Raw genomic sequence first — 18,941 nt, 5'->3', positions numbered from 1 at the left:
TGCGCAAACACGGCGAGAGGGGAAATTAATTTCCACCAGCAGTGATGAGCCGTGGGTTCATAGAAAGGACTAACTCAAATTTAATTATGACTAACGTTCAACGAGTAACTTATCGGTACTGCGATGTGCCTTTCGACGAGGAAGAGACACATAGAAGGCTTTTGTAATTAGAGTAGATGGTGGTGGTAGCTACTATATGACAAAGTTCCGACAGTGATTTTATGAAGATGAGTTTCAGCGCTGAGTCACCGATGACAATGATGGGCGCTCATGTTGTATGGGAAAAATCAATATAATTAAAGTGTACTGCATCGAATGAAACATATGACGTTAAAGCACAGTTAATCGAAAAATTATTATTACAAAAAACGGTGGAAATAACATTGATAGCTTGCCTCCTCTTCATTTGCTGCTTATCCCTTTTGTCTGTACATCTTGCAATTGTAACTCTGAATTCGGGTAACATAAGAGAATTAAAAAAAAAGGTCCACAGGTGTATTCTGGACGCCCATCCGGAACTCGAATGGAAATTGAAAAATATTGTTTTCACTCCGGCTGCAAGAACCCCCACCGGGCAGGATGAAAGCCGCCCAGTTCGTATGCAAACGACCAGAGGAGCCGCAACACCGAACGCGATGCCCACAGGACGACCGCAGTAGGCCCGATACCCATCACAGGATTGTTTGCCCTTTTGCTGCCACCATATTCTGCCCATCACCCAATGGGATTGAAGTTCAAAGCTCAATCGAATCTCGTACATACGTGTGAGTGTGTGTCTGTGTGTGAACTATGAACAGCAGCAAAGCTCCGACAGTGAAGAGGGACGACAACTTCCTGGTTGATTTTATGTAACGGTTGCGCTGGGGTTTTTTGCCAGTTATTCCCATACGTTTGTGTGTGGCCGTGAACCATCCCTTTTTATGTTTAACCCTTTCGATGCGCCTGAATGGAGGCTAACAAAAAGGGCAACGGCGTTCCACGATTGAGCGTACCACCGTATCAGGCCGTGGATAACGGTGAGCAATAGATCTAGCACTTCCCGCCACTGACGGATGTGTAGCAGCATGTTGCGTTTGTAACGCAGTAAAGCTTCTCACACTCGCAAGGGTTGCTCTTTTTTTCGTGCTCGTGAGTGGGTAGCTTTTTTGTGCGTCTATAATGCATCAGTATGGTAGGACACGTTCCGCGTCATCGAGCACGCTCCATTAGAAAGCTGGCACGGCGCAAGGATGTACGCGCGAAAGATGAACCGCTTTTGCGCGTAGGCGCTACAATTTGGGCTTTGGGGGTGGAAATAAAAAGTCTCGGTAAGCTTCATCACGGTGCTTGTTTGCCTCTTGAATGGTAGCTGTAGGCTGCTGGTTGTTTTAACAGTGATGAAATTTGCAACTAGAAACATTACAACACTGCACGTTTGAGCAATATGGTGATGGTATGGCTAGTGGCATCAGCAGATTACTAAGATCTTAGACCTAGGTGAGTGGGAAATCGTTCTGAAGTAAATTTAATACTAATTTAAAAGCCTAGTTTTAAATTATGCTGTTAAATTGACTTCACAGTTATCATGTATTTTATTATATGATTATCATTCATGTTCATTAGCAGCTTTATAACCAGAGAACGAGAATGAAAAGAAGAGAAAAAACTAAAATTAAACCGACCCGAAAAAACAGCTTCCGCTTGAAGCTTTGAAACGAATAAAAACCCGTTCGGAGAGAGAGGATAAAAATAGGACTTCTGAAGAGGAAGATTAATAAAGGAGTTAGGATGTAAGGCTCAGAGTAAAGGACTTTTACTTAAATTTTGATAAAAAGGGCTTTTGTGTGTTTAATTTTTCCAAGATAATGCCGTCTAAGAGCTATTTTGAGCATAATAAAAACAAACCACTAGATACAATAGAACCATGGTATTCGTTTTTAAGACCATGTTAATTCAACCAGTACACATTTTAGTACACTTGAAGATGTGTTTAATATGTGTCGTTTTTTACGAGACTAAGAACACTCCTTTAAACACCCCAGCGCCGGAAACACTACACTGCAAAAACATCACCTTCTCGCATGAGGCGCGCTCGCACCGAAGAAAACATATTGATTATGTCCGTTTTTTATACGCTCCTTGTGAAGCAATCCAAGGTAATCGACATGCTCCACATCGAATGAAACAATGTTATCTTCAACCGTAAATCCTTTCGATGTGTACCTCCTCCATCCCCTACAGAACAGCATAGAGCTGTTATCAGATCGATAAAGCGGGCTAGGTTGCCGCTGGATGGATAAAACCTAGACGAAGCGTTGAACCGTGCGGCTGCCAGCATTGCAGTTTGAAATGGATCATTAAACGGATAATTTCCTCAATAGTTGTTGAAGCGTGTAATTTCCGTTTTTTTACGATTGTATTTAGACTGGTAGGGGTGTATGAGTGTGAGTGTTTTAGCTTTGGCTGCTGTTTTCTTCCTTTTTCGTTTCCCTATGTGCGGGTGCTTAATCCCCTGCATCCGAAGCACCAGCAGAGTAAACCTAGGTGGCTAGGATTTCATCAGCACACTGCAGGGTAGACCTGTTGGAACAGAGCTTTTTGTTCCGTTCGGTCCATTCTCTCGATAAGTGGCATCATAAAAAGTGAAATCAGGTTGTGCTGCTCTGCTTTCGGTGCTGCACGATCCCTGAGTGCCAGTCCGTGCTGACTGACATAATTGCTGCTTCGATTAAGTTGAATAGCATGTGAATGGGTTGCCATTTATCTTTTACTGGTAGAGAGTAGGTGTAGAATATTGAAGCAGTATTTAATACAGGACAAGAACCGGACAAGCAGAGCTTCTAACAGGGATGCTTTAGAAGCGAATGAGCACCTTGTTATGAATTTCATTCCTGTCACAAATATATTTTAATCGGAAGAAAATATGTTCAGCCCGTTAGCATGATTGACATTCTAAAAATCTCGAGACACTTCCGTCCTTCTTGCTTTCTCCTTCTCTCTCTCTCTCTCTCTCTCTTTCTCTTCACCAAACACGAGTGCAACCATGGAACAAAGTGCAACCTCGCCTCCGGTTCGGTTCGTGCATTCACTGGCGTCAGCATCGCGGAAAAGCGCAATAACGATAAACCCCCGTGCATGCTCGTTCACACATCCTCCCGGGAAGTGAAGGCATGCCTTCCTGCCAGCTAACTGCAACTGCAGCCAGCACTTTTTGCACACGATCTTGGTGACATTCACTCGGTTTGCTGCTTTCTCACCTGGGGTACGATTTGCGAAACGCAGTGAAAGATATTTCCGGCTAACAATTTTCACCTGTGCATTGTGCCCGGATCTCTCGCAATCGTTGCATTCCACGGTGGGTCTTGTGCTTTCGCAGTGCTTCCTTTCCTTTGTGCTGCATTTCTGTTTACCGATGCTATTCGTTTGTCGTTCTATAATTCAAAAGCATCGCTGCTGTATTGTGTTTCCCTTCTTTACAAAAAGGAAGAAGTTATTTATTGAGAGTAAATAAAATAGCAATCTAGTTGTGTTTAACACACAATGGAATAATAATACGATTTTATGGAATATTATTGAGAGTTTTTTTTATAATTTATTTGCTATCGAGTTAGCCAATTGTACCATAACTCTTTCAACTGTGTGTCCGACAAGACATTACTAAGAGTACGAACATCAGCACTACAGCAGCATTCCTTTTTTGCGGAGCAATTTTTCCCGCTGATAAAGCAATACCAATTTCATTCAATGCATTCCCAACCAGCTTCAGGAGAATGCAAAAAAAACAACTCAAGTGCAAATCATCGTCCTACTGGTACATTGCTTCGAATGCAAATGGTTTGTTCGAATCCGCTAGCCCGACTCGTGTGCCGTTCGATTGGCAGTTTGGCCCGAAATGACACCCGCACGGGAAGCCAGCTTTTAATGAAATTACACGGAATAGGTTTCATTAAACGCTTGTTAAGTGTTGCCCGTGCTCGGTTTTTACGACCATGTTGCCGGACGTATTGCGCCTGCATGCAGCCTGCGTACGAAATGGCATGGTCCAGTTTAAGAACCTTTTCACAAATTAACAAGTTACACCTCCTGGTTTGGTTAATGTGCAGGCTGGCGGTGGTTAAAGTTCTCTTCTTCTCTACTCACTTATCTTGTGACCGTTCCGAAACATACATTGTTCGCTTTTTTATGCGCTTTTCTCTCTTGGTACCATGGCCGAAAGAAGAGCCATTAAGCCAAATGGGAGTGGTATAGAAGGGTAGGTGCTTAATTTGGCGAGGTCACTTCATTTCGGCGGGCAGTATATCATCAATCGACGCCACTTGAGCGAATTAAAATGGATCATATATGTGCTTTTGGGCAACGCATGCATTTTCTCCGCATCCCCTTTGGTGCGCGATGCTTTAATGATCCTTAGTACGAGGGCTGATTGAGTCGGTGATAAATTGTGCGATTAATTGCACACCTGGGGCGGGGATGGTTCGCTTTAGTCGTTGCCAAAAGCGGGCGATACAATCAGACATGCAATAAAGTGAAATAAAAGGCTTCAGGGCTATCAAAATGTCACAAAAATATCGTACGCAGATTGGGCAATCTTATTATCTTATTGGTAGCACTTGATTGCAACGTAGGGTAAACTTAAAGTGTACAACTTAAAAATAAATAATACATAAATTATTGCCATATAATTTTATGAATGAATATGTTCATTTTATTAGAAAAATTTTACATGAATTTCATAAATTTAAGGAAAATATGTTTTACCAATCCCTTCCATCGAAAGGTCGCTTTCCGATGGTCAAGTAAATAATTAAAATTCACCAAAGCATCCACCATTCCATGCGCTCAATCCAACGAAATCAATTACATCCATCACAGCGTTAATCGCATTTAACCTTCAGCCCCATGCCTTATCTCCGCCTGCTGCCCAATCTTTTCGACCGTTGCCGGACGGCCAATACCTATTTCAATACCCTGACCACGTGCACGTGTGCTTCAATACCCACCCACATAACATCGGCATCAAGATCAACGAATCTTATCGGTCGTCCGGATGATTGGAATCCAAAATCCGATCACGAATACCAATATTTATTTGTTTTTCCCGCACATTTGCCTGTGCCACAGTTCCCGTCCCCCCAATCCTGGAGCTCAATCCTCGTAACGTCTCATTAAGCTCCGATGCGGCTTTTCTTTTATCTTCGTTAAGGTTTTTATTGTTAAGCTTCGTGACCAGTGGTCGGGCAGTAAACGCGGCCGTACGCGGAAGCCTCCGATCAGTAATAACTTCATTAGCGCAAATATTGTTTTTTTTTTTCGTAAACTTCTGCCCACGGCCCACAGCAGGATATGAAAACAAAACCTCATGAACTAATTAAAACTGCCCAACAGAATTGCCCTCATGGTTTGCCTGATTGCCAGTAGGTGGTCGGAGTTTTGGTTTTATCGAGGCGAATTTTATTCACACTTTATTGCTTTGGTCAGTCCATTTATGGAGATGGGGAAGTTTGGCCAGAAAAGAGAAGATACAATCAGTAAGCGAACATGTGGTTATTTATGGGATGTTGTATAACATCGACAAAGTATCAGTCATCGTCCTTGATGCAAAACTTTTTTTTAATAATTCGTATTAAAATGAAATTTTTATTCTCGACAAAAAAGTTTTAACACCAGGAGAAGAAGAGAATATGAAATGTTGAAGCAATTGTTAATAATTTGTTGCATTTTCTCTTGAGCTTTCCTTTTCCAAGCGAAACCACGGCTACCTTTTATTATTACAGAACGCGTTCGCTCTTGACGCTTGGTCAGCAACACTTGTACACTCCTTACTTTGCGGAAAGTTTTTTCCTGTTTCCGGTTCGCGCCACAAATTGAGACCGGATTGGTTTTTTTTTTTTGCTTTTCATTCAAACCATTCATAAACCTCGCCATTGCCGGGGCAGGTCCGAGGTAGTGAAGGTGATTGAATAAATGTTTGAAACATTCATGCCAAAGTTTCCACATTGCATGAAAGCAGATGCTCGTGTCGCGGTTCGCAGCAGTTCCGCGCTGCCGGAGCAGTTTGATGCGGCTGAAGCTCAAGTTGGTATCGTCGTTGTAACAACTTCTTTCTTGTACCGTCGACCTCATTTTGGTTGAGTACCGGCGACGGCGCTTTACGTAAGCCTCAAAAGTGTCGATTTTGGCGCATCAGTCCCGGAAGTAATAAGAATGGAGATTAGTGCGAAAAATTCAATTTACCCACGGTTGGGCTGAGGGCGTGATGAGAGTTCGCTTTAAGGCGAGGGTCGCTTTTGGGGGTTTCCTTTTCATAATCGGAAAAATGTAGTACGCAAACAAAAAACAACCCAGAAAAAAAATGAACAAAAACAACAATGTCGACAGCAGAGTTCAGCTTTCGCAGGAAACCGCAAACCAGCTAGCTTTAAGGAGGATCGAATGGACTCAGCCGAGGGGAAGTGAAGTTGTTAAAGTTTTAATGGTACATGAAAAAGTTTTCGCCAAAGATTGAGATTAAGATAGCAAAGCGGAAGCCCGCAAATTAATGTCAAGATGAGTGGCCCGTTTCATACCGGGTTAGGTTCCTGTTTGGGGCGGGATAGAATGTTTTGGGCGCACTTGTTGTGTGTGCACACTCCTTTCCACTAGCCAGCCTGCAGGAAGTTCCTGAGAAGTATTCAGTTTTGTAATTTGAGAGAACCAGATTGAGAGTAATTCAAATTTAATTTAATTCAAAGGGGAGTTATTTACATTTAAAAAAAGGATATTGTAAGAATGTTATTCAAAATGACCGTTGAACTTTGTTAATCTAATGCAAAAGGGCTACAATTTACGATATTATGACACTTGCAGAAGGTACAATTTATTTCTATTAGTAAATCCATTCCAAGCACTAATTAAATTCGAAGATATACAAATAAAACCAACAAACAATCAGTATAGTAATCCAATTTCCGTCACGTTTTGCTAACTTTGTATAGATTATCCCAGTAATCCTCGCTATCTTTTGCTCTGGATGCACTGTCCCCGCAAAGCTTCGTGTCCCGTTTCCTCCAAAACTAATTACAAACTATTCAATCACCGATACAAAACTGTAATTGATCGTTTATAAAACTGTAATTAAACTTTAGCTCCCATTTCCGACCCGCTCTGGGTCGGCCCGGAAGCGCAATCGATTCCGATAAAGATTATAATTTTGCCGAGCGAGCCATCAGACCGGTCAGATCCATCGTTTGTCCTTCGGTCGCATCGGGTTAGCGATTATCTCCGGCCCAGGCCTGATGGGAGAACGATATGCGCAAGAACCGATTAGTGGTAATTAGTTTTTGAGAAACTAGTTGACAAACTATAAAAGCTGAAGATGGCCGTTTTGGTAGGATAGAAACTCCAAAGAACTAAATGGCTGCGTTGAGTTGGCTGTCATCGGGACAGAGTGTGAGTCATTTTTCATCCTTCTATAGATAGGTGGCAGTGAAAACTTTGTCCTATCCCTTGACGCAAGTAATTATCGCATCAAATTAGCGTAAAGAATGATATCAATATGGTGAAAATTGACTTACGGGGAAAAGTTTTACGGCGTGTTGATTGGATTAGTCAGCTTAGAAGTAAAACTGTACTGCTCTATAACAACACCGCTATAAACAAAAATGATAAAGCCTTACAAATCGTTGAATGATGAAAAGGTCCTGTTTTTTCAATCGTGTAACTCTTTAACAATTCATAGGATATGATAAATAAATCTAATCAAATGCAGAACCGAAACCCTTCTCCATGCGGATGCCCTGCTACGCGAAACAAAAGACATTATGCTGCGTTTCCCTTTTTTTATTTAACTCATACCCAATCCAACCCAATCTGCGGGATAATTTCACATGAATCCTTGCGAAGCGAAACAGAAAACCGTTCGTGGCCACCATTAACCTCCCACATCGATTCCGCACGCTCTGCAGGAAGCGTATGATATGAGTCGTGCTCAGCCATCCTTTGAATTTTTGCATTTTTATACCCCCGTAAGTGCACACATTTTGTGGAGGAGTTTCTGCAGGAGCTAGCGAGCTCCCGAGTGCTGATTCTCGGAAGGGTGAATCATTTTTATGACCCTCTTCCCAGCCTCTTTAGTTGCGAAATTATGGTGAGCGTTTTCGGTCGCGTTTTCCCTTTCACGGCACTGACTTAATGTGAAAGCAGGCATTGTGTCAACGGGCTGAGCGGGCTCTGCTCATGGCAATGTTGACCTTCCTTCTTCTGTGGCAGGACGGAAAGAAAACAAAACGGTTACACCACACGCCACACCACAAAGGCACTGGGTGAAAGATGCCCACCCAGTGAGACGGCAGACGCTTTTGTCATTTTTCCCCCGCGGCTGCCTCATGTTCGGGCATCGTTAGACGGGGTTTGCTGTCGTAGGATTATACGACGACAACTGTGATTTAATGTGGTGAAAAATTATAATACATGAGAACTGTCGAATGTGTCGTGTGTTGGCAGCTTTTACGACATGCTGCCATTGCTCTCTCAAGAGCATTTAGAAGCAGCCCAAAAGGGTGGAGGAAAGGCTCTCCTGTTGCTCCGGATGGCATCACTAATCTGGCCGCGCAAGCAAACCCCCGAAAGTGCCCTTTTTACGACCCCCAACCGTACGGATCATTTTCTGCCAAGCTCAGCGAAAATGTGTCTGTGTCGCTGCACTCTGCGAATCATGAAATGATTTTTCATATTTTCCCTTCAGGAATTGCATTTTCCCATTACACGGAGTGAGCTTACGCTGCGGGGGGGGGAAAGATTATAACAAAGAAAGGACAAAAAAACGCACCGTTCATGAGAGAAAAGTCTGCCACGTCGTTCCAAAAAAGTGATTTGCTACGGGAACCACCATAATGCTTTCATTATTGCGCTGGGAATGTTTTTTTTCCTTTTCCCGACCTTCTTAAGAGCAATCTCACACTCGATAGAAGAAAACAGCAGGAGCACACATTCGTGCTGCGCACCGGAGCGGCTGGAAGCGGAGGCTCAATACCGCAGAAAGTTATGTCATTAATAAATCAAACCCGGAGACATTCTTCCACCTGGGGGACGTGCCACGCTAAAGAATTAAGCCGTGCCCTCTTGTGCCTTCTAGTGCTATTCTTACCAACTGAGCCAGCCCTGACGGCGTGTGTAAAGTGATTTCGTTTCACCTGCTCGCGTACAACTAGCACCTTACCACGGCGCGGTGTGCGATGTGTGGAACGATATAAGACTATTCAATTAAGCTCTCGACGCTGGGAATCCTACTGAACGACCCTAGACGACGCGAGGACGCGATTCGTACACGGTACTGTAGGCAGCCGCAAACAAATTGAGGTGGAAAGTGTGCGAGACGGCACGGTAAGTGGTAGATGAATTGAAGTGAAACGTAAAGCTCGGTGCTTGAACTATCTTAATTTATTTCACCTTATTTTTTTGTTTCGCATGAACCATGCGATGCTGTTGAGATGCCTGGTTCGTGAGCTTAATTTGGGTGAGGTGTGCTAGTGGTAGTTGGAAACAACGAACTTCTTGCTCGGTGATGAAATCCTTTTTCGCGCAATGGTTGCAGCGTTCGCTTGACACAAGTGATTCCCTTGTACGAACGGATATTTAAGACAGCAGCTTTGCATGTTAAATAACACCTGAGCTTAGGGATGATGTTGTCGGAGGAAAGATAGTTTTCCGTGCATCGGATGTTGTATCTTGTAGGAGATGCTTTTAACACTCTATCTCGAACAAATTGATTACAATTTGGGAAGGGAAAGTTTTAGATCCAGTGCGGAAAATGATTGAAAAAGTATATTAAATGATATTTACCAAAAGAAGACTTCTTTTATTCTGATTATATCTTGAAAATGTTGGAATATAAGTATATTTTCCTTGGGTAAACTAGATATGTTGTAGATACATTTGAACGAAAAATTGAGATCGAAAGTAATACCTGTATGATAAGATGAAGCAAACCCCAAAAAGTTGCTGGTAAATATCACATATCTGACACAAAGAGTTGCCAATAGGAGTATTCCTTTAACACTTTTCAACACTTCAATTATTTCAAAATGAAAATCAACGTATCTGGTCTCTGTTCAGTAATATCTCATATAACAACACTTCTTCAGTTGGAACTTTCAAGTTATTAGTTGTTACAAATTATTTATTCCTTATTATGACATCTTTTTTGAAGACGCAAATTATAAGTTTGATGAAACTGAAAAATAAAGTATGGTTAACTTGGTGGGTTCACAGATAAATTGGACATGGTTGTTGATGGGAAATAATATAAAAATGAGACCTCCGTTGACTGACACATCGATAACTGCGGACTACCCCATGGTAATAAGTGATGGAAACGGTTAAATGGTAGTACACAACTAGGTACGAAAAACTGTAATTTCTTATTACTTTCTTCTGGAAAATCAAGAAACGGCACTTGAAGACACCAAGTTAATTGTTTAATTTTTCCTTAAAATGGATGAATTTCACTCCTTTTGAAGTATTTGTATCATTCAAACATAATAAGCTCATTACATTAATCAACCATTTATCACCGTTCCTTCACTGTGTCTGTCAACACTGTGGCCTACTTCTACGGAACTTAATTAATCCTTTTCCTTGCAATCGCTGTTTGTAATCCGCACACTCAACGTCAGCTTATGTCTACTACATTTTTTAAAACGGCCACATTCAAGAATAAATTTACACTACCGATCCTGAAACTGGTTGACAGTAGACAGACAGAAAAAGAGCGAACTAAAACTTCTACATGCATTAACGGCTGAATTACTGGTCCTGCTTGCCCTACTCGCAGCGGTGAGCGACATAATGCAAAAATTTCAACAGCTCCACACTTAACTATGTTTTAAACTGACGGTGGAAGAGATGAGGATGCAAGTAAAGAAAGAAAAAATAGCTAGTAACAAGCCGGTGTGAAAAGGAGGAAACAAAATTACTAAACAGCATACAGTAGCCCTCTAGGAAGCCGTGACAGTTGGTTACAAAATTAGTCGAAGCGTTCCTTGCGAAAGTTTCCAGGGTTTTTTTGCTTCTTCGCTTCCCAAGGATCGTGTCACCGTTGCATACTGCTATGTAGTCTTGAAGCAAACTACACAACCAAACAAAAAATAGCTGCACCACAGGCGTACAGCAACGCGTAACTCTTTTTAGCGCAGCTCGTTAGTACGCGATGGTATGGCTTGACTGTGCACAAAAAGACACTGCCGCGAGGAAGGTTGCAATGAGCGGGAAAGGAAAACTGGAAATTGTGTGCTATTCGCGCTGCTTTCTCTTGAGATTTCCCCCTCAGTTGGTGGTAACAATGTTTCGCTACAACGATCCTTAACCACCCACCATTACCGCCATGGTACATGGAAAACCCCTACCGCCTCGGTACCGTGCCGCGTGACAATGACGATTATTCAAACATCCTTTCCTGCGCAAGTACCGCACACTCTTGTCATGCGGCTTTTGTTTCGCTTCCCACACAAACATGCACAAAGACACACACACACATCCTAAACATAATTACGGCGGAAACACATCGCACCGATAAATCATAAAGATAATTGGACCATTAAAGGCGTATTAAATTTCTACCACGAGACCGTCGTTTTCCGTGTGGCGTGTCTCAGGACCAGAAGGAGGAGGCTCAACTACCCCTTTTTGTCTATTATAAGCAAGGGTGATATTTTCGATGATTGGCTGATGCCGGTTGCGAAAGCTCAATAGGGAACCCGATACAGCTTGGGGCACACCTTGTGCGCTTAACGGGTAAACATGATTCTCGCGCCTATTGTTTCCGCCCCGGTCAGCTTTAAGAGCTCACCCAACACTCGCTATTGAAAGCCCACGCCTGGCTGGCAACTTCAAACCTTAGGCAAAAAGGGCTCAACGATGATAGCGAGGAACCGAGTCGCGTAGGAGATGATGGCCATGGGCTAAAAAATGTAATTAGAAAATTAATAAACTTACCACCAGCACGCCACCGAGAGGGTGGGTCTACTCTTTGGAGGCAGACACAGCATAGACGAAAGGGCGCATTCCCAGAAGCCCAGAGGTGATCTGGGCTCGGGATTTTTTAACATTATTATTATTTTTATTATTATTACTATTCGACAACGAAACTCCTGCTGCTTGGTTGGTTGGAGGCTGGTTGTGTCTGGCTCTGTATGTTTTAACCATTCTCTGTCTGTGACCTGATTATATTCTTCCAAGCAAAACATTCCTGCTTGGGAGGGTAAAATGCTTTCAAAACTAACACAACTGTGGGTGTAAATTTAATATCAGAATTCAATTTGCACCCACCCTGTACCCTGCAAATGTATACCATTTTTACCAAAAAGTTCCTCGACACAAAAAAACAGCAAACTTTAATCGAAATTTTGCTGGCTCAGGGATCCTCAGCGTACGGGTGCTTAATAACTGCCGCCTAATGGAGTGACACACATTAAGACAACGGTCAGATAAGACGGACCCAATCCGGTGCTGGCGGTTGTACTTCCACAACAGCAGCAGCAGCCACATTTGCTAGCCGTACTGGAAAGATAATGATGCTAATAATAGCCAAGAAACTGAAACTTTCCTCCTTCGAAACTCTCCACAGCAGTCTCTTACTTTTGTGCTGTAGGAGAGGGGAAAACTTCTTGCCGCTTCAAATGCAGCCCATGCTTGTGACAGTTACATTTGGCTGGTTTGGCTTCGGCAATGGGTTTTTGTAGCCAAAATTTCATACACAATTTAGCTGTAATGTGCGCCGAGAGTGCACCGTTCGAGAAACCAAAGCCCGAACACTATATACCCTGGGGTAGTATTACAAGCCAGGGAACTACACAACCGTCCATGGTTGGATTAACTTTACACCAAACTTTTGTTCCTGTTGGAACCGAGTGGAGTGTTAAAGATTTTATCGACACGAAAGTCCCAGTTCCCATAGTGTCCACTCTACTGCTGGTCAACGGGCAGTGGAGATAGGACGCTGTGGTGTTGGTAAAACTTTATCACCTTGAACAAGCGATCGACCGACGCAAATCGTCGTACTGCACAGACCCACATCGAACGAACGAGCATTAAGCGGACATCTTTATCGGCTCATTAATGCTCAATGGGCGAGAGACAGTGCGCGATCGTGTCGAAACAAGTGCCCAGATACACCAGACACACTCGCGGACGTGGCACCACATAAGTGACAGCATATTGCACACGTACAAATAAATTACAAATTGAGCTGAGCCCATTAAAAACAACAAAAGCCGTTTCAGCCCAGGAGGCTATTGGTGAGCTTAAATTAAAAAAAAAAAAACGATGTCGTTGTAGAAGAAATCCCATCCGAAACAAACACTCACGAGGCGAATGGGGTGTTAAGAGACAAAGAGGAGGGTGCCACAAGCACTGCGCTTACAAGAAAAAGGGAGCGCGACAGGCATCGGAAAGTTATGTTCTTAATGATTATTACCCCGCCGAGCCGAGGGGACGATCGTGCGCATCGAGTGTGAGCGTAATTGCTTGTTTCCTTCGTTTGCGACGACCGCGACCGCGATATGATAAATGCAGCGCCTATCGTAAGTCACCATTAAATTAGTGCAACAAACTGATAAAGACATATTCATCGCGCAAAGCATAAAAGTTAACGGGCGTGTTCGGGAGAGGCCCCGACCCCGAAACTCAAACCAAATGGCGTGGGGTGTGTTGCAATGGTTTGCGAATTTCGTAACCCATCGTCGCACCGCGTCTACCCCAGGATGTGCGAATGCCTGACTGACCCCCCGCGGGCGGCAGCTTGTGACTTTTATTTTGTCTCTTTTCTACCGTCCCAGCTTCGGCGTATTGTTTTGCTGACTTCAGTGTGACTTCCCAGCTTGCCCTGTTCCGACTGGATGTGTGTATTAAATTATCAAAATCCCATGTTCTCCCGTTGTCGCTGTCGCATTAAGCAAAATTTATTCTGCCATAAATTACTAGATTGCTTCTTTTTTTTGCCGGCCCTGCCCATGTATGTGTGTGTGTGCGCCAAGCCGGTCCAAACCGACCAATTCCACAATCTAAAATTCACCTTTTTTCTTCTCAGCTGCACAAAACGACAGTCACTTATAAGTGTTTTTCTTTCTTCTTGTTTCTTTTTTCCTTTCCATTACTTCTTGTTGCAGCAGATCATCTCGCTTTTGGCTGAGGCGTCTCGCGCTCCGAACACCGAAGGACGTGCAACGCGATGCAGCGATTCTAAAGTTGTGATAGAATTTTAGTGCCAAAATATTACACACTGCACGTCATACATCATCATACTTCCTTCCACCGAAGGAGAGAAAGTGACTCCACAAAAGAGGAGACCCCGTTAAAACGGATGGACTTTACGACCAGACTGAGATGTAAGATACTCCTTTCGCTGCGAGTGTGTATATTTTTGTGTGCCTGAAGACTGAAGTAGCTCGGTACCAGTAGCGCGACATAAAAATAAAAATAAAACACAAGAACCACAAGACACGCGCCACATCCCACGTCAGAATTGACACACGACCAGTCGAAACACGCTTACGAGGAGACGGCTCATAACTCCGCCAGCTTACTGATTGAATTTCCCGACCCCCTGCTAGATTGAACTTGCTGCAGGCGAGCACTACGCACCATTATGCAAATGGGAAGATCGTTTGGCAGCATTGCATTAGGGTGCGCGAATCAACAAATGGTACCCATCGGCGGATGTCGTAACGACTGAAGGTCCTGAGTTATCCGGCGCCATCTCCCGTCAGTGCAGGGAAGGACACCAGTGACGACTGACCGCATGCGGGCCAATGTACTAGTCGCGCGAGCAATTTCGAGCGGATCATGGAGTTGACGAAGGGTATCACCGCGGGCATCATCTTCATCAACAACAACAACAACAGCGAGCTGTCTGCAGTCTGTGGGACGCCTGAGTCTGTGATAGAGCAGCTGTGCACTTACCGTACCCGTACTACTCCAAAGTTCTTCTGAGCCCTGATCGTGTGTTTCTGAGATACAGCTGTCAAACGCGTCTAAACGCCGGACGCAACTGTTGAGTGTAGTCACATACTGTAGTAGGTCGGGCCAACTACATCACCTGGCAGAAGACCACTGGTTCATCCGAATTCACGCCCGTAGTGCACCGAACCTGTCCGTTAATCTATCCAGCAGGCGGGGTGTGAAGATGTATCCGAACTATCCGACGGCACCGACGGCACCACTGGCTAATTTGAGTGGAACACAGTGTCTGTACCGCAGCTACCCGAACCTAACCCAGCAGTCATCGCTGTCCTCCACGTCCCATCCGTTCGCCAGCCGACCAAGCTCCGGCATTGCCCCGTTTCCCCAGCAATCGATGACACTTCCATGACACTACAGCTACCGACAGCAGCATCAGCAGCAGCAAAAACCACAACACCACACCTACACACAACAGTCCCTACCGAAGCTGCCCACCAACAACACCAACACCACCAGTTCGTTTCAGTCGGCGAAGAAGAACGATTGCTACTACTGCAACAACAACATCAACCTCACCTGCACCTGTCTGTCGTCGAGTGCGCTCGGCTACTTCTACTCCACCTCGCAGACACTGCACTCCTCCGCACCCTCCACGCTCAACCGGCGCCGGTCCTCGATCCGCAACGCACCGAGCGTTTCGTTTGCGACCACCGGCAGCACCGCGCCCGTTCCGCCACCGTACCCGTTCGGCTACTCCTCACTGCCCCGTTGCCGTAGCAACACATCCAACCATCATCTGCCACACGTCTCCCGCACACCGTCCACCGTTGCCGTCGGTGTGCAGATACCGTCGCCTCCGACCCAACCGACCAACCAGCAGACGGCCGGCAACAGTTCCGCGACAGCGACACGACCCTCCCAGCAGCACGCCGAGTCGCAGGTGGATGAAGCAATGCTCGGGCTCGTCGGTGACGGTAAGCCACGGCTCGGCTCGGACGATCCGCTACACGATGACGACGACCTGGACGACGATCCGAACGCCGACTCGCCGGCCCTATCGGCGTCACCACCACCGGCACCGCCCCCACTGCCACCGCCGGTTCGGAACGGATGTCAACGGTGTCGGTTCTCGATGGCTTCCGCCAACTCGACGCTAAACCGATCGCATCCCCATCTGGCCAGTGGGACGGGGACGCTTGGCAGCGGGTCGGTCGGCAGTGGGACACTGCCCCGTGCGCACCGTGGCGGGGGAGGAACGCTCGAGCGGAACCACATGGCAGCCAGCTCGGGACACCTGCATACGGCGGGCGTTACGGCAACGGTAGCGTCCGGTGCGGGCAACGGAACGTATCCCGGTAGGTATTTGATTGTTTACACTACACGCTCCGAGGCTGTTTTTGCAGCTTGTTGCTTGTTTCGGGAAATGTCCGGGCCGCGTTGAGAGGCTCTATTGAAGCTTTACTTCAATAAATTGTGCCTGCCAAACAGCAGCTCCCTGCAGATCCGTCTGCAAGGTTGCGTCTTAGCGGAGCTCAAGTTAACACGCCCAAAGCCGGCCAATGTTTTTGTCCGTGCTCGAACGGTCTTCGCTAAACTCAGCATTGCAGTCCTTTTATTTGCGTAATATGATTAAAAGCGAGGAATGAAATTAAATTGGACGTTCGTCTTGGACGCACAGCTATCAGGAGAAAGCATAGGAAAAGAATACGAGCACGCAACACGCCGACCGATGTCCTGATGTTTGCACCGAGGATGATGTTGATGTCTCTCATGAATAATTAATTTGCTTCCCGTTATTGAAATGAAAACCAAAACCACCAAGCGATGGAGAATGTAGCGATGGCCCATTCTGGGATTATGCCGTACAAATAGCTCCACAGCTAGCTCGGAGGGAAATTTGCCAGCTATGGGGGTTTTGCAATTGAATGGAAACGGTACAGCATCGGTTGGGGTGATTGTGCAGTCAAACATGTATTTCATTTGAAATATTTTCTTTCCAGTCCCGGAACCACAGAAGGATAGCATATTGCATAGATAGCAGCACACCATCTTGTGTCGCATAAAGGATATTTCAAGAACATGATAGGAAATGGAGACTAACGTTGCAAAAGACATGCTTGAAAGAATAGCTTTTCTCTGTGTGTGTGTGCCTATGTGCTAACAAAGACCCCATTATCTATTCAAAGTAATTGAAGGTGCTGGTATTACTATCCTAAAGCAAAAGATCTTCGTCATACTGTCATTGTTTGACTGAATCTGCTCTCCCTGGAGGCTCTACTTAGATAATGATAATATCGTGAGCCAACGAATCCTTGCACGGCTTCAGCGCGTCATGCTCGGGAATTTAATCCATTCTCCCAACTCCACCGCCCAGTTGGCATTGGTCACTTTCTGACCGAGGATGGTGCAGACCGATTCATTGTGAAGATAATGATAGGGTTGATGTTCTAATTTCTCATCGGGCTGAGTGTCGCAAAAAAAAACCTCAACACCACGTGCCATGAAGCCCACAGATTCCAGCGCAAACCGAGTATGAATTCCTAAGCACCCGTGCTGACCGTTTGCTGACGGTGCAGCCGCGTTCGGTAATGACGGCGTCGGTAATTAATATCCCTCGTCCCGGGGAGGAACCCCGGGGACACTTTCGGTGATGCTGCACAAAAGCGGCGCGCTGGCGTTAGGGTAAATTTGGAAAAAGCTCGCGCACAATCTCTCGCGTTCCAGGTGAAAGCTTTAAATTGCCGTCCCCCGACACTGCTCGTCTGCCACGGAATGGTGACGGTGGCGCCGTAAATATAGCGCTATTGGATTAAATTTATGTGGTCTAAGGGAAGGGAATGGGTTTATTTCACGGCTACTGGGTTCACCACCGCTACCACCCACCGAAAATATGCCCCATCATAGACACCTCACAGTCGGAATGTGAGACAGTGTGTGTGATAGTATGTGTGGACATATTTCACACCACATTTGAAGGTGTCCTGTCTCCTCCGCCCAGCCAGGACCGTCGGAAAAAGACAAAGCGTCGCACAAATGTCACACTAGTTCTCATACCGAGGCCTCTGTGTGTCTGTGTGCGTATATGGCTCTAGTCTAGGATGCTATTTCATTGAGCGCTTACCTATCCGCAGCGCGGAATATGGAGATTCCTCCCTAGCCGGCTTTTCTGGCAGAGCAATTTCAATTCCAACGATCCATAAAGTTGCACGCGATGCGGTATGACGACGACGGCAGTCGTTGACGTTTGAGTTCATAACAAAGCGCTCAATTATGTGTACTGAGCGTATGGGTGTGTGCGAGTGTATGGCCACGTGCGGTGAAATGCTTTCCAAAATACGCGCACACCAAACGAGGGAGAGTTTGGGCTTTGGAGCAATCGGGGGGAACCGCCGAGCATTCTCATGCAAATTGAAGCGATACTGCAGGTTTGTACCCGCGAGCTGCCACAACACGTTGGCGGAATGATAAATTAGTCTTTGTGTGCACTTCTAGCGCGCTTCAGTTACAGTTGAACCTGGGGCCGGGCCGCGGGCACACACTGATTTAGGCGCTTTGTGTGAAGTGTAAATTAATAGTTTTTTTGTCCTCTCTTTTCACACCATCGAAGCCCTTCAAAGTGGCGCAATAAGCTTGTTTTCGGTAAAGCACAAAGCAGTACAGTAGCGCAATTTCTAACGGGGAATAATTTATGAACGTAGCTAGAAACTCGTTTCTTCCTTTGAAGTCTGATTTTGCAAGAAGGTTTAAAACAAAGCATCAAAAATTTACATCGGGCTCTTGTGCCTTTTTTTGTTTGTTGCACATCACCAGTCCAGTTCTGCTAATTAAGAACTTCCCTCCGCAAAAGTACTCATTTTCTGCTTGCTTGACAGTGAAACCCAACCACCGCCAGCTCGTTGGAAATTGTTGTTTGATTACACAACACATTGCGGCCAAGGTGAGGCCACCAACTAAGCTTCCGAAAGGGCAAACTTTTACCACCAGGAGAACAAATAAAAACATTAATTTGTATGTATGTGTGTGTGTGT

At 45.2% G+C, this 18,941-nt stretch overlaps 1 protein-coding gene across 5 annotated transcripts in view; it reads left to right on the top strand.

Annotated features, from left to right (window-relative positions):
• The window catches only part of LOC120957343 (uncharacterized), a 60,292-nt gene that overhangs the window by 10,044 nt on the left and 31,307 nt on the right, over nucleotides 1-18,941 (top strand). For 4 of the 5 annotated variants that reach the window (XM_040379497.2, XM_040379498.2, XM_040379496.2 and 1 more), the window contains exon 3: nucleotides 14,124-16,268. In XM_040379497.2, coding sequence (XP_040235431.2) covers nucleotides 15,866-16,268 — 403 coding nt within the window. In that variant the 5' untranslated portion in view covers nucleotides 14,124-15,865. Of the gene's footprint in view, nucleotides 1-14,120; nucleotides 16,269-18,941 lie in introns of all 5 variants that reach the window. The other variant, XM_040379494.2, reaches the window with a different exon arrangement.

The sequence above is a fragment of the Anopheles coluzzii genome, chromosome 3 (assembly GCF_943734685.1).
Source record: "Anopheles coluzzii chromosome 3, AcolN3, whole genome shotgun sequence".
Taxonomy (NCBI): domain Eukaryota; kingdom Metazoa; phylum Arthropoda; class Insecta; order Diptera; family Culicidae; genus Anopheles; species Anopheles coluzzii.
The sequence above is the reverse complement of the archived record's forward strand: the minus strand, read 5'-3'. Positions and strand labels throughout refer to the sequence as shown.